At 59.4% G+C, this 14,657-nt stretch overlaps 1 protein-coding gene across 12 annotated transcripts in view; it reads right to left on the bottom strand.

Annotated features, from left to right (window-relative positions):
- Position 1: 1 nt before the first annotated feature.
- The window catches only part of MAPK8IP3 (mitogen-activated protein kinase 8 interacting protein 3), a 44,693-nt gene continuing 30,037 nt past the window's right edge, over positions 2 to 14,657 (bottom strand). For 5 of the 12 annotated variants that reach the window (XM_031687100.2, XM_015239219.3, XM_015239225.3 and 2 more), the window contains 24 exons: positions 12,508 to 12,519; positions 11,587 to 11,604; positions 10,309 to 10,366; positions 9,859 to 10,011; positions 8,851 to 8,932; positions 7,462 to 7,592; positions 7,074 to 7,130; positions 6,811 to 6,978; positions 6,152 to 6,278; positions 5,801 to 5,896; positions 5,525 to 5,683; positions 4,780 to 4,945; positions 4,294 to 4,476; positions 4,036 to 4,225; positions 3,811 to 3,930; positions 3,657 to 3,737; positions 3,494 to 3,561; positions 3,234 to 3,382; positions 2,679 to 2,850; positions 2,479 to 2,592; positions 2,257 to 2,295; positions 1,905 to 2,084; positions 1,650 to 1,799; positions 2 to 1,572 (listed from right to left, as the gene is read on the bottom strand). In XM_031687100.2, the coding sequence (XP_031542960.2) occupies positions 1,451 to 1,572; positions 1,650 to 1,799; positions 1,905 to 2,084; positions 2,257 to 2,295; positions 2,479 to 2,592; positions 2,679 to 2,850; positions 3,234 to 3,382; positions 3,494 to 3,561; positions 3,657 to 3,737; positions 3,811 to 3,930; positions 4,036 to 4,225; positions 4,294 to 4,476; positions 4,780 to 4,945; positions 5,525 to 5,683; positions 5,801 to 5,896; positions 6,152 to 6,278; positions 6,811 to 6,978; positions 7,074 to 7,130; positions 7,462 to 7,592; positions 8,851 to 8,932; positions 9,859 to 10,011; positions 10,309 to 10,366; positions 11,587 to 11,604; positions 12,508 to 12,519 (2,795 nt within the window). In that variant the 3' untranslated portion in view covers positions 2 to 1,450. The remainder of the gene's footprint in view (positions 1,573 to 1,649; positions 1,800 to 1,904; positions 2,085 to 2,256; positions 2,296 to 2,478; positions 2,593 to 2,678; positions 2,851 to 3,233; positions 3,383 to 3,493; positions 3,562 to 3,656; positions 3,738 to 3,810; positions 3,931 to 4,035; positions 4,226 to 4,293; positions 4,477 to 4,779; positions 4,946 to 5,524; positions 5,684 to 5,800; positions 5,897 to 6,151; positions 6,279 to 6,810; positions 6,979 to 7,073; positions 7,131 to 7,461; positions 7,593 to 8,850; positions 8,933 to 9,858; positions 10,012 to 10,308; positions 10,367 to 11,586; positions 11,605 to 12,507; positions 12,520 to 14,657) is intronic. The other 7 variants (XM_031687098.2, XM_072942382.1, XM_072942386.1 and 4 more) reach the window with 4 other exon arrangements.

The following is a 14,657-nucleotide window of genomic DNA, read 5'->3' as shown; positions in this document are numbered from 1 at the left end:
GTATGGTATTAAGACATTTATTACATACAGAGCAGATACGTAGGTTCACTTGCAGGGCCAAAGCCTGAGGAGAATCATCACCCAGCCCCTTCCCCTAGCTGCACCCCCCTGGCGACCCCCCGAGTCACTTCATAGCCCTGTGAAAATAGACAGGGGACTTGACATACATCACAGTGGAGAGTGGCGGGGTGGTAGGGAGAAGCCTGCAGCTGCACGTGGCGGCGGTGGCCGGCTGGGCTTGTAGGATGGCTGCCCAAGATCTGTGCTTCTCTGGTGGGAGGGGTGGGCAGCAGGACCTGGGGCTGCCCTGATCTGTGCCTCGAGGAACAGGAATAAGGCCTGGGCAGGTTGGGGGGTAGTGGCAGTCCAGGGCGGTGCCCCTCAAAGCCGGCTGAAAGCAGCTCCTGTCCTCCGCCCTTCGGACCTCTGCAGCCTGTCGTCAGTTGCCCTCAGGAGAGCAGGCCACACCGCCAGCCCTAGGCACTTAGTAGCGTGTCTTGGGAGCTGGGCTCCTTGGAGACTGCACAGGGGCAGGCCTGGAGCACACCTTTCCCCATCACCCTGAGACTGAGCCTGCATCCAAGGGGCCAGGGGCCTCCCCTTCTTCCTGAGGCTTGAGCCTGCCCTGGCAGCCTAAGAAATTCCATCCTAGAGACTTCTGGGAGCAGTTGACTGGAGGGCCTGCTCCTACATGGTTGGTCTTTGCCCAGGCAGGGGAGGGAGGGCAGGGGGAGGACATGGGTCAGTGAGGGCCAGTGAGAAACTGCCACACAGGACGATCATGGGACTCGAGCAAGTGAGGGCATCTGTCCATTTTCTCAAGCAGGTGCCCCAGGGAGCCTGGTTACGTGCTTTCATGCCAGTTCCCAGGGCGGCAGGGATTAGGGTAGGGGGAGTCCAGGGAAGGCTAGAGACGGCCAGTTCCCTGAGGGTTGGACCCCCACGCTGGTGGGCAGCAGGCAAAGGCAAGTGGGCTCAGGGTGGGAAGACTCGCGGAGTGAAGTCCCTGCTTCCCCCTCAGGGGGATCCTGGGAGTGAGTGACGGGAGTGGGGAGCCCAGGGTGGAGCTGGGAGCCACCTGTAGGGGCGTCTCCTGGCCTGACCCACCTCGGGGTTCAGCCATGCTCTGGCCCTGAAGTGCCCTGGGGCCTTGAGGACTGTGGGCTGAGTGCCAGCCAGCAGCTGCTAGGGAAAAGGTGTTCCAAGAGGTGCTACCCCTGCCTGGTCAGAATGACCCCACTCCCGTGCCTCCCTCCCAGCCAGCCCTGCATCGCTGCTCTCTGCCAGCTCAAAGGGAGGCCAGGACCTAAGGTGAAAGCTGCAGGTTGAGAGGTTAGAAGAGGGGTGGACGGGTGCCTGTCTGCCTGCAGGGCGGGTGGTGGGCAGGTGGGCAGGGCTGTATGTACAGGTGGCAGGCATTGGGCGGGGCAGGGTGCCGGAGGCCGCAGCCTCACTCGGGAGTGTAGGACACCTGCCACACGATGATGTGGCTGCGCTCGGCCTTGGACAGCATGGGCTTCACCTGGCTCACATCCCCTGCACCCTCCTCGGGCTCGTCATCTTCTCCATCGCCTGGAGAGAGAGGGCAGCTGCTGTGAAGGGGCTGCCACTGCCAGGGGATACCTGGGGCCCTGGGCATGCCCACTCACCAATGCGGAAGTCGATGTAGCCCTCGCCACCACTCAGCACCAGCACGTTCTTCAGCTTCTGGGCCTCAGCGTCGGCGGCGGGGGCAGCGGGCCCGGGGCCCTCAGACGGGCTGTCGAGCACACTGCCGTTGAGAGTGGCCAACACATTCCCTGTCATTAGGGCACAAGATGTCAGCGGGGCAGCTGGAGCCCCGATGCAGGCTCCTGAAGGAGGTCACAGCTGCAGCTCTGTGGGGAGCAGGGCCAGCCCCTCACCTGGCACGGATACGAAGAATTTGACAGCGTCACGGTGGCCGTGGAAGCAGAGTTGAGCCTGGGCCATGGAGCAGTAGGGGATAAAGCTACTGGCTGACTTGTCACTGCTGTCATCACCATACACGTGGATGACACCCCCTGGGCGGGTCCCCTCCCCAGACGTGGGTGATGTCTTGTTGGCTGGAGAGAGAGAGGGGCCAGGCAGGAGCAGCTGAGCCTGCTGGTGGGGAGGTCTGGATTTCCAGCAGGGAGAGCAGAGGGTGAGAGAGCAAGGCCAGCCTCATCCCCAGGGCATCCCAGGTTAGGTAGGGGACTTCCTTCTGAGAGCAGGAGGCAGGCACTCTGGACTTACCACGAAGCCCCAGGAGCTGGCCTCGGTGCAGGACCACGGCTGGGGGAGGTGAGGGACAGAGCATAGAAGGGAGAGGAGAAAAGCAGTCACAGAAGAGCTGTGGCCAGGGCAGCTCGTGTCTTCCTGAGTGTGCCTGGGCAGAGCATGGGAGCCTGGGACCCTGACTCGCGCGCCTAAGCCGCAGCCATCAATATCTCTGCTACTGCCTTGGGGGTCACTCACTCTCGGTCAGTGGGATGGAGATGACGACCCCGTTGCCGGTGCCCACCCAGAGGCGGTTGCCCGCGATGAGCAGGGCTGTGATGCGCACAAAGGAGAAGCCCAGCTTGCCTGTGCCTGGTGGGTAGAGAGGAAGGTGGGTCAGTGGGGCCATCACGGGGGGCCCTCCTGCCCCCGCCCACCTGGCCCAGGCAGTCCCTCACCCAGCATCTTGCTGACGTAAGGCTCGATATCCACGTCCTGCAGGTGCTGATGGGTGTGGGCATGGTAGAGCCGCAGCGTGGAGTCCAAGCGGATGGACACCCACACCCCATCACCGATCCACGCCAGCTGCCGCACCTGGCTCTCCCGCCGTGGGTGCGCATCAAATGACTTCTGCGGTGTCAGGGCAACCCGTCAACGGGGCAGGGGTGAGGGGAGCTCTGAACCTGCCACCACCAAGTGTCACCAGGACATCCACACAGCTCATGGCAAGCTCTCTATGGCCTGCTTTGCTCCCTTGAGTCCTGGCTCCCAAGAGGAGCCCTAGTGCCCACCCTGCACCCGCACCCACAGCCAGCACCCAGGAGGTGCTCGGGGCCCACTTAGGCCATCAGTCTGTCTGGACAGACTGGCATTCACAGCCCAGCTGCTTTTTGCTTGCCCATGACTTTGGACAAACCAGTCATTTCTCTGAGTGCATTTCCTTGGACCCCATGAAGCCCCCGCTAGAGTCCATTGGAGGGTGCGGCTGAGCCCGGCCACCTGCCCGCACTCGCCTCGATCTGCATGGTCTTGGGCTGGATGACGTGCACCTTGTTCTTGTAGCCACACCAAACACGGTCGTACACGACTGCCATGCAGCGGATGGAGTGATGTGGGCGGCCCAGGTCCATCAGGTGGTAATTACTCAGGTCCCACTGGCCATCTGCAGAGAGCCCACAACCCCTGCTCAGGCCATCTCTGCTCAGGCGGGCATGGTTCATGCCCGGCCAGCATCGGCGGGTGCTATTCCCCTACCCACTGGGCCAGGCCTCACCTTCACCTCGGTGGAAGATGGCCAGAGTCCCATCTGCCAGAGCCACCAGCACTCGCCCTTTCACGTGCCTGCAATGGAAAGGCAGTGAGCCAGGCTTAGGCTGGCACCCTCGGCTGTCAGGCCCCCCTGCCGCCCTGCCCTGACCCCCGGCAGGGTCACGCACACCAGGCTCAGCACCGAGTCCTTCAGCTTGATGGAGTGCAGACACTTCCTCCAGTTGGCCACAGCTGAATGTACGTAGAGCCTGTGGGGGAGGCATGGTGGGTGGGGCTCACCCAGGGGACCCACCCCACCCCTGCCCCCAAGGCCCAGCTTACCAGCCATTCTGGGCTCCCAGCCACATGGTGGGCGCGGCACTGCTGCTGGCCCCGGCAGGGTCCCCACTGGGCTCTGGCTCAGGCTGTACACCACTCACTTTGGCCTCTGGCCCATTCTCACTGAGGGGAAGATGGGAGCTCCAGGAAGGTTTCTAACTAGGGAAGCCCAGCCCCGCCCACCTCCACCAGGCTCCCCTCCCCCTCAGCCCCATCGTGAGAGCCCACCTGTCAGGCTGAGCACTGGGGGGTGGGGTGGGGGCTGGGTCCGTGAAGACGTGCTCTGTGAGGGGTCCAGGCCGTACTGCGGCTACCTCTGTCTCACTGGGCCCAGGGTCTGGCACCTCTGTGGCCTCCGTGGCCTCCTCCGTGGACTGAGATGGGTTGACCTTCCCATTGGCGACGGTGGCCACCTCCCCTGTGGAAGGGAGGGGTGAGCTGGGCTGGGGAAGAGAGGATGGCCGTGGGCTCAGGCTCAGGACTCACCCTGGCCCTTGTCCAGCACCGGAGTGTCCCCGCGGGAGGAGCAGTTGCTGCGTGGCACGTTGCAGCGGGTGGCACAGCCCACCAGGGTGATGCCTGCCAGCACACCATCGGCACCGGAGTCCTCGGGGTTCACATCGCTGTCCAGGAAGATCTCCCCTGGAGGGTAGTCGCTGTCGCTGGCCGCTAGGGGGAGAGTCACAGCCCTGTCACCTCACACTGAGGAGACCCCACTGCAAGATGACACCCAGAGCTTGAGTCCTGGGACTCCCAGGCCACCTGCGATGCCACCCCATATCTTTGTCATCAGTGAGTGTCAGACTGGGGTCCCCTGCGACATCAATGGGACTGAGCAGGACATGACCACCAGTGAGCTCCTCTCTGGATGCTTCCCCCCAGCCCCCAGCACAAGGAGGTGGTGCTGATCTTCTGGCTCCCCTCTGAGTCTCACAAAGCTGCACCCTTGGGCGGTAGGGGGCCAGCGCTCACCGGGGATGCTGGAGATGCACAGGACATGGGCATTGCACACGGTGAACTGGTCCACGACGGTGCCCGGCTGGTTGGCGTCGATGATCACCACTTTGCTGGTGGTCAGGGTGCTGGTGAGGATCCACACGCGGCTGGAGGTGGTGTCTGCCTCCGGCAGCTCCTTTCCCTGTTCAGAGTATGGGGACAGGGTGGCCTGAGAGCACGCTACTCGCCCGGCAACACAGGGTTTGGAGGGGCCTCCCAGAATCTCTCAGGATCTAGCCTTGCCTGTGGCCTTAGGGGACCCGACTGTCCTCCCCTGTCGCCAGGATGGCAAGAACTCCTAATTGCATATCACATCTGGATCGTGGTACATGTGACCTCCCTTCCTCAGAAAAAGGATGAGCTCTGAGCAATAAGTCACTGGCCCCCAAGTCAAGCTGAGACATAAAATGAAGCCTTGGACTCCAAGTGCTTAGCCCCTCCCCCTGCCCCTGGGCAGGCAGAGAGATGTGCTCCTGGCAGGAAGATCACAGCACCTGTGGGCCTGACCCCTCCAGCCGGGCTGTCTGCCGAGCATCCTGCCCCGCAGAGGCAGCATGGCCCAGCCAGCCCTGGGGAGGGGAGGGAACCTCAGATGAGCCCAGTCTTGGGCCACTGTCCCCATCTGTTCTGTTTCTGTCATTCCCACCCAGATTGCTGGGCACAGCAGAGCCATTTGGGCATTAGGAGCAGAAGGTAGCCCTGGCCTGCCTGCCACTCTGACCTTCTTCTTCTCAGGGGATGTGTGGTTGCTCTTGGACTCTCCTTCTACTTCCCGGTCACAGGTCAGAGGGTCTCGGCCCGGCGCAGGCTTGACTCCATTCCCAGGGTCCTCTTCATTCGGCTTCCACCCGCTCAAGTTGACGCCCGCCGCACACCACAGCTGGGGGCACAGGGCTGTGAGGTCCAGGAACCCACTCCTCCCTGCTTCCCAAACCTGCCGAGACTTGGCTTCTGAGGGGAGGGGAACTCTCCTGGCCCCACCCCTTCCCTGGCTCACCTTCATGGTGGGGTCCTTCTCCACCAGAGGACGGCAGTACACGGGAACAGGCACGTTCTTCATCCGCGTGTCCTCCTGGCCCCCATTGGGACTCAGCTGCAAGCACAAGACAGAGGGGCACTGTGGGCACCAGGCCTGGGCCAGCTCGGGTATGTGGGCAGCGGTTGGCTACCCAGTCTTGCAGAATCCGGGCTGGGGCTGCAGATGGCAGGCCCTGGGCAGAGGGGGCCAGGCCCTCCTCAGGTGGAGCCGGGTGTGTGCAGGCAACTCCCCAGGGGCTCCCCTTCTGCGGCCTGGGAGGCCTGGCTGAGGGGGTGGGTGTCCCCCGTGCTGCCCCACGCCCCCAGGCACCTGCTTGTACTTGGCCGGCAGGCTCCAGCCACAGGCCTGCAGCCGCCCGTCGTCGTTGCGCACGTGCTCCCGCACCTGGCGGTACTGCTCGCGCTTCTGCTCCCGCCGGGCTGAGGACGTGCAGTCACTGGGCAGAGGAAGAGAGGTTACCGCTCGGTCTGCAGGGAGCACGCCCAACACCCCAGCCCTCCCTCCTGGACCTGTCCTTGCCTTTTCCCAGCGCCCATCTTTGCGGGGGTCTCCCCGACACTATGCTTGAGGCCATGTCCAGTCCCTGCCCTTGTCTGTTCTACTGTCACTGTCACCAAGGCCTGGCTGGCAGGGACCTACAGTGTAGCCTCCCCTCCCCGACCCTGGCCCTTTATAGGGAAACTTCCATAAGCTTCTGTCATCCAAGGAGCAAGGCACATGTCTCTGGGACTAAGAGAGACTGTGGAGGAGTGCAGCCTCTGCCAAGGACATCCAATACTCCCATTAGGGAATGGGACACAGGATGTACATGAAGAGGTCATGACCCCTGATGCCTGGATACCATCCCCACACCCCCATGACAGCCCCTAAAGCAGCCAGGTGGAGGCCTGGAAGGGAGGGTCCCTGGGACCTGTGGCTTCCCCCTGTGTGGGCCAGCGGGGAGGGCAGGGAGGCCCTGAGAAACTCACTCATCTGGGAAGAACTCCAGGGGCCGGCTGCCAGAGATCTGGCACATGGCATGGCTGCGGCGCTGGCTGAAGCCGGCTGTGGTGGGCGACTTGTAATGGATGTTCACAGAGGGATAGGACCGCTTGGCCGGAGGTGGGCTGGAGGAGGAGCTGAAGAGGCGGCTGAAGCTGCCAGCCGAGGGGTGGGGGGTGAGGGGTGGGCCCGAGAGGAGATCCCCACAACTGTGGCTACTGCCCAGACCCTCCCAGCGCCCCCAACTCACAACTGCCAGATGGTGGACTTCTTCTTCTCCTGGACAGATGGGTGCTCTCGGGACGCCCTACAGTGAGAGGCAGGGGAAGAAGCTCCTGCTCAGCCACTGCCCCATCTGGCTCGGCCCTGCCCAGTCCAACACACCCTGCTCTCACGGGGCCCCCCTTTCCTCCCTTGCTAGGGACCCCCACATGAACCCACTGGGGATGGAGCATCAGACAAGAGGGGCTCCTGGGTGGGTCACTTATGACTTCCTAGAGGGACCCTGCTGCACTGGCCCCGGCACCCTTTCAATCCTCCCCAAGAGAAGGAGGGATGGGGGTCAGCCTTAATCCATCACCAGGAGCTCCTCAGAGTGATCACAACTTCCAGATAAAGACGGAGGCCCCGAGACCCACCTGATCATCTCGGTCCACCGCACGGCCTCCTGCAGCTCCATCAGCCGCTCCTTGTACTGGTTCCGCTCCATGAGCACACGGGCCATCTCCACCCGGGTGAAGCGGCGGCGCTGAGCCATGGGGATCTTGTCCTACAAGGTAGAGCGCTGCTGCTCAGCCTGCAGGGGCCGCCCAGGGGTGGGGGCACCCGAGTGCGGCTCTCCCATGGATCTTCAGGCAAACACAGTGGGGAGGGCATGGGCACAGGGACAGGAGCCACCCACCCTGAAAATACCCCCTTCTTTCCAGAAGGTCACATGACACACTTGAGGGATGCAACCCTGGTGTCTTTTCCTACGAGTTCCTGGACACTGGGCAATCTCAGATGCCTCTGGTCATGCTCATGGTGGAGACAGCCCAAGGTGGAGCAGCAGGAAGAGAGGTCTCAGGGGAGGTCTAGCGAGCAGGACCCGCTCACTACGCCTGAACCGGACGCCTGAGGAACCGGTGGTTCAGCGTGGGATCCGCCATCCAGGGCGTGACCAAGTCTCCTTATGCAAATTGGCCCCAGGCTGCCACAGGGCACTGGGGGCCCAAGGGGGAGCAGCACAGGTGGGCAGCAGGGCATCCCCCCAAGTGGCCCCAACTGCCAGCACTTGGAGTTCAGGGGTGCGTCTGCAGCCCCAGGCCCAATGCAAGGAGGCCAAGGCACCAAACAGGCAACTCGTGCTCCACGAGTCCCTACTTTCTCTCCTCCAGTACTTGGAGGTGGGGGGCTGCACAGGACGGGGAAGATGAACAGCTACAGCCTCCCAAGTGCCTGCTACATGGCCAGCATCTTGATACGTGCATTGCACAACCCCCCAAAAATACAGCTGATGAGTGGGGAGGTTGGCACTCCAAATCTACCTTGGGTTGAAGATCCATGCCAGCCCTCTCCTTAAGGAAGGTGGCCAGGTGGCTGGGCCCTATTCTGGAGAGAAGGTGGGAAGACAAGGAGCCCTACAAACCCTTCCTCACAGACACTCCTAGGAGCAATCAGCTATGGACCACCAGGGAGCAGAGGGGTGGAGGGCTTTCCTCAGAACATTCCATGCACCTCTGGGAGCTTGTGAGGACAGATGAGGGGCCTGAGGGCCTCAGGTACTCAAGCTGTTCTGTCTTGGGGAGAGCGGCTGGGCCGAGCAGGCAGAGAGACCCCGATCATGACTGCAAAATGCACCTACACGCAAAAGACTTGGGGCCGAGAGGAGGCATCCCACAGAAAGCAGGGCGGGGTGTTGCTGCTGCTGGGTGCAGTCGCCACACAGGAGGGGTGAGGGCCCAGAGACCCAGAAGAACCAGCGCATCCCTTGGGGCCCACCCCACACTGCCCACCCCCCGTGCCCGCATGTTAATAGTGGAATATACCAATTCTGTACAGAGATAGCTGCTTACATCCTCCACCTCTTCTTTGGGTTCACGGTGGGCAGTGATGGCCTCTGACTTCACCCTACAGGACAAGGAAGGAAGCAGGCAGTGGTGAGAGCCCCACAGGGCACCAGCTGGGAGGCTGTGTCCCATCTCTCAGCCGAACTCAGGGCTCTCCCTTCAGGTTCAGGGACCTAAGGTTCCCACCAGTGCCTTGGGGATGAATGGCTCCCTGCCCCTGCTCATGTGTGCCCGGAAGCCCAGCAAGGAATGAGCCCTGAGGCTCAGGTGGTCAAGTGCTGATGGGAAGGCAGAGCAAGCTACCTCCTGGGCAAGGGCAGCACTGGCATCAGGCAGGCCCAGGGCAGATCTGGCTCCCAGTCCCCAAACCTGGCACAGGGGCCACCTGCCTAGGGCCCTCGTCTCACACCTCCCTGTTCCTGTCGGGAGCCATGGGCACCAGGAGAATAAGGTGAGGATCAAGCTGGAAGAGAAAGGCCACAGGGCAGTGCAGAGAGCTGTGGAGGAGACCGCAGAGCTTCCAGATGAGGCCAGTCTTGCTGACCAAGGGGTGGGGAGCAGAGGGGAGCAGGGGGACCCATGGTGGCCAGAGGCCCTTATCGTCCCTCCTTCCTTCTTAATGAATGTCACAGTGTGAGAGCAGCAGGAAGGCCGTGCTCGGCCGTCAGAGGAAGGATGCCCAAGTCAGAACCGCTGTGTCCCCTGCAGGATTCCCACGAGGATGGTGGAGACAAGAGGGGTGGAGTGGGTGGCCAACACAGTACTTGGGTCTGGATGGAATCAGATGTGAACTGAGGCTGAGCAGTGAGCACACCAAGTGAGCCACTTTGGGAAGGAAGGACCTCAGAGTGTAGTTAGCCAAGAGCAGACGCCAGGGCATTTCAGAGAGAGGACAGGAGAGAACTGGCCCCATCCTCTCGCTGACAACCAGGAGCCCCACTCTGATCCCTCCCCTGGGGGCCCCGCCCCTTCAGGGAGCCCGCCCACCTCCTCAGCTCCTCCTCCAGGTCCTTGATGCGGCTCTCCAGCCTGAGTTTGGCCTGCCTGGCGGCTTCCAAGTCCCCCTTCAGCACCTCCTGCTCCCCCGACAGCTGGTCCACCTTGGCAATGAGGTCGTTCTTGACCACATTCAGGGCATTTCTTTGAAAAGACAGAAAAGAGGGGAGCCCCTTGTGAGTTGGTGTGTACATTAAGTGACATGGTTTCCAAGGGGTCTGGCCACACTAGTAGATCTGAGAAGACACATCCTGGTCCTGAAAGTGGTGAAAGGCAGTACCCATGCCACCCTCTCCCCAGGCTAGGTGAGTGCAGCGGTGTGGATCCAGGTCCTGCCTGGGGGCTGCCCTCCAAGCAAGGTTGAGGCAGTGGTGACAGGAGGCCCTGGCCCTGGTGAGGGGCTGTCCCAGCAACCTCAGTGCTGATGAAGGGCACTCTTACTTGGTTTCTAGAAGCTGTGAGTTCTCCAGCAGCAGATTCCCCACTTCTTTGCCCATTCCTGCAACAAAAGGTCTACTGTTAGCATGTATGCCTGGTGAAGCCAGACCCTGATGCTACCACACCTGCCTCAGAGGAACAAACATCCTGCCAGGAGGGCTGGTGTGAAGGGATAAGGACCGGAAGCCCAATCTACAGGAAGACGCCTGCACAGGGAGGCCGGGCCGGCCCTGGGGAAAGGCCTCTGCTGGTCTTCTGGCAGGCTCTCCATGGATAGGGAAGGCCCTGCTGTGTCCGAACCCCATGAGCATCTCAGACTGGTCTCTGGAGGGCACTGAGCAGGTTCCCACTGCCCTAATGGCTTACATTCTGGAGCTCTACCGACGGAAGGTCTGTGTTCCAGCAGGGCCAGGGCGGCACCAGCCTGAGCCAACCCTGACGGCCTCTGTGCAACCACCTCAATCTCTGCCCTCCCCCCCAGCATCACCCCCTTTCCCCTAGCCCTGTGGTTCCCTGGCTGTCATGAAGCCAACCTCTTTCAGAGCTGCCTCCTAGGAGATAGAGATTGGAGCTGTTGAGGGGGAACAGAGAAGATGGCACAGGATGACAGGGAGACCCTGACTGAGGAGATGGGACAGCCCAGTCAGGTGCAGCCCTCCACTGGGCTAGAAGCAGATCTACTGGGACCTGGCCCGAGGCGGCGGAGGCAGGGGAGGGAGTGGAAATGAGAAGGACAGCGCTCCCTGGGACTGGTGCCCCAGCAGGGCTGACCGGGCTCCTCTGTGACCAGGCCCCAAAGTGGACTCTGCAAACTGAGGTCTCCGCAGGCATGTCACAGAAACCCCCGAGCACTGAATCGCATCCTTCAGGACAGCCCCGGAAACCCAAGGTCTGTTTCTCTTGTTCTCGTCCCTCCTTGGCCTAACTCGATCGATTGTGAGACAGGATGACACGCACACTGTGTGCTCAGTGCAGGTTCCCCTACTGTTTCCACTCTCCCCTCCTGGCCGCAACGTGACCTGCCTTCCCCTCAGATGGGATGCAGTAGGCACCGGGCTCACCCCAGACAGGCTCAGGGGTACCCCCAGGGGCCGAGCCTGCCCTGAGCTTATGGGGGGGCTCACCAGGCCTACCGGAGGCCCCACCCCCCAGAAGCTTTGGCCGCGCTGACCCCCCACCCCGCCGCCCCACCATGCGCAACAAAGCAGGCAGCTCAGGAAGCATGCGAAGGTGTCAGGTGGACAGAGGGAGACACACACTGAGACGAGGCCTTGGCCTTACCAAAAAAATCATCGCGCACTACGGGTGCCGTCCCCGTCCCACAGGAGATGGGCAACCAGGGCGGGAGGAGGAGAGGGAGAGAGGAAGGGAGAGAAAACAAGCGCGTTAAGCCCATGTGATAAGCAGGGCGGCCGGGAATGGGGGATATTTCAGGGTTACTTCTTGCTGGGTTAGGGGTGGACACAGGAGCAGGACAGGATGGGCAGATGGAATGGAGCCAGCCACTCCTTCCAGAAAGCCTACCCTGGAGGTTACACAGAAGACCACCAGGCCAAGAGCGCCTGGTGGTGAGTTGAAGGGTCAGAGCAATACAATTGACATCTTAGACCAAAATCCTGGGTAGGGAGGGATCGGGGGTTAAGGACAGGAATCTCTGCAAATGAGGGAGAGCTGTGCCCAGGGCCCAGGGCCTTTGAGCACCATGGGGAGGTCACACTGGACAGCCAGGGACCTCAGAGCTTCTTGTTGAAAGCCAGACAACAGAAGCCTGGCCCATTTGCTACGTAGAGAAAGGACCCCTGAATTGTGCTTGGTAGGGGGCCTCACAGGACCCCTGACCTCTAGGGGGGAGCACCCAACGGAGGGGAGACAGAAGAGAACTGGGCCTACACCTCTAATGGCTCTGGAGACCCTTGAGAAGTGGCCCTGGGGGGTCCCCAGCCTTCGAGGAGAGGATGGGTCAAGGGCATAGCAGTTCTCCCTCAGTTGTCAAGGTCAGAGTCAGTGGGCTGGTGGAGCAAACCAAAATAAGCCTCTGGGCAGCAGCAGGCTGGTGAGCAAAAGCACGTGTGCCTTAGTGGCCTCGCCCAGGATCAGGAAGGGGTAGGCTGCAGCAGGGTTGCCCCAGGATGTGCCCCATCCACCCAGACCCCACTGAGGGGACGAGGGGGCTGCAGACAGACAGATAATGGAGATACACACCTGAGAACTCCCCTGGGGCCATGTCCAGCGAAGCACAGAGAGACAGGGGGAAGGAAGTGACAAAGGTCAGTTGGTGACTGGAACCAACAAAATAAAAAAAACTCTTATTAAAGGAAAAGCAACAATGATCAGCCATTTCCAAGTTCAAGGGTATGGGAGAATAGAAGTGGATGTCACCAGGTCTGTGGGTGACAATCCTATTGGAGGCAGGGACCTTGAAGGAAAGGAGGCCAGACAGCACATTCCTCAGTCCCTGGGAGGCCTGGGTGGATGTGCGGATCCAAAGCCTGCTTGCCTCTCCACCCACTCCCATCAGGAGGGCCAGCCCCCAATAAAGGTAACATGTGTGTGCATGTGGTTGCTCAAAAGTGGGGTGAGGTGGGTGCTGGCGCCCCTAGAGTGAGTGAGCCCTGAGCCAGTGAGCTGCAGTGGAGGACCTGGCCCCTCGGGGTGGGGGCACCATGGCCAGCCCAGGTCTTCTGGGAAGGACAAGACTTCAGGTAAAGGGCTCTACTGTGCAGGGAGGAAATCAACGAGTCTGGACAAAGCGTGTGGGGCATGTAGGGCTGCCATGTACCAAACTACTCCCCACAACCCAGTTGAAGACTTGATGCAAGATACTATTCTATTTGGTTCATTTCATGCAGAAAGAAGTGGTATAGAAAGTCACTTGACTTATCACAAAATACGGACTCTGCTGTAGGAATTCACATTACACAGCAGAGCACCAAAAGCAGACATGACCTTTCTCCCATTTCCTTCCCAGGGCAACCGAGGTTAACAGTTGATGTCCTCTTCCTCAGACCTCTTTCTAGGTAAACAGCAGTTTGTAAAAACAAAATCACAGCCACGCTCTCCATCCTCCTGGGCGACTGCTTGGTAGTACCTAATATGGTATCCCTGGCCTCTTTCCCTGTCAAAGATCCATGATCACCAAGGATGTTTCAATGTATTGCCATATAGGAATGTCCCACTATTTACTGTAGCATTTGCTCCTTTGATAGATATTTAGGGCATTTATAGTTTTGCGTGAGCCCCGGGAAACTGCAGCACAAGACCTCATGTGGGCGCACTGTGCCCTGTTTGAGAACCTGTGCTCCTGCTTGCGCTATCTCTACTCACCTCCCACCAGTGGGGTGGACAGCACCTGCTTCTTTTCTGCCAATCATTTGAGGAGAAAGCGCTACCTCTATACTTTCTTAATTTTCATTTCTGTCATTCCTGAAGTTGAGCATCCTTGCATATGTTTATGAGTATCTTCTGTGAACTTCCTACTTTATCTTCTACCCATTTCCTACTGTACTTCCCTTCACTTTAATGATGGAGATCATATATATATTTTCACGTAGTCACACCTGTCAATATTTTCCTCTATGCCTTTGGCCATGAAGAGAGGCCCAGATTATGAAAATACTCTCTAATATTCTCTTCCAGTTCTATTACCCTTGTATTTTTATGTTTAGATCTTTAATCCACCTAGAAGTTACTTTTCTGTTGGGTGTGAGGTTGGGATCAGCCTTCTTTTTTTTCCAAGTGGCTACTCAGCTAATCCAGTACATATATTGAGTAATCCACCCATTTTTCCAATGACTTGAAGGTCTTCATTTATCAGATAGGAATTCCCAGCTGGCTCCAGGTTCATCCTAAGCCTTCGTGCTGTGAACTTGGAGTGACTGGTTTTATCGCTGCTCCAGAGCTGCCTGTCTCCATCACTGTAGCTTCACAAAACACCTTTGGTACCTGGAATGGCAGTCCTGCAAATCTGTCTTCTCTTAAAAATTTCTGGGCTATTTTTACACATTTACACTTCTGAATGAACTTCGAATCCATACATAAAATTCCAGAAAAATACTAAGTCTGAGGGTCTTTTTCTTGGTACTGAATGAATTTATGTATGAACAATGGACTGATACGTGATGTCACCTGATGGCATTACAGAGCCCAGTCTTGTGTTGTATTTCTATTTATTCATGCTTCTTTCCTGTTCTTCAATTCTGCTTTCTAATTCTCTTTACACAGGCTTGACTTTTTCTCAAGGTTATTTCTAGACATTTCTAGGTCTGGTTACTGCATGGGTGGGACCTGCTGCAGAGCAGAGGGAAAGTCAGATCAACCTGTGCAGAACATCCAATTCTAGGTGATGCAGGAGA

This window comes from Vicugna pacos, chromosome 18 (genome assembly GCF_048564905.1).
Source record: "Vicugna pacos chromosome 18, VicPac4, whole genome shotgun sequence".
In the NCBI taxonomy this organism is placed as follows: Eukaryota; Metazoa; Chordata; class Mammalia; order Artiodactyla; family Camelidae; genus Vicugna; species Vicugna pacos.
This window is presented reverse-complemented; position numbering and strand designations above follow the sequence as displayed.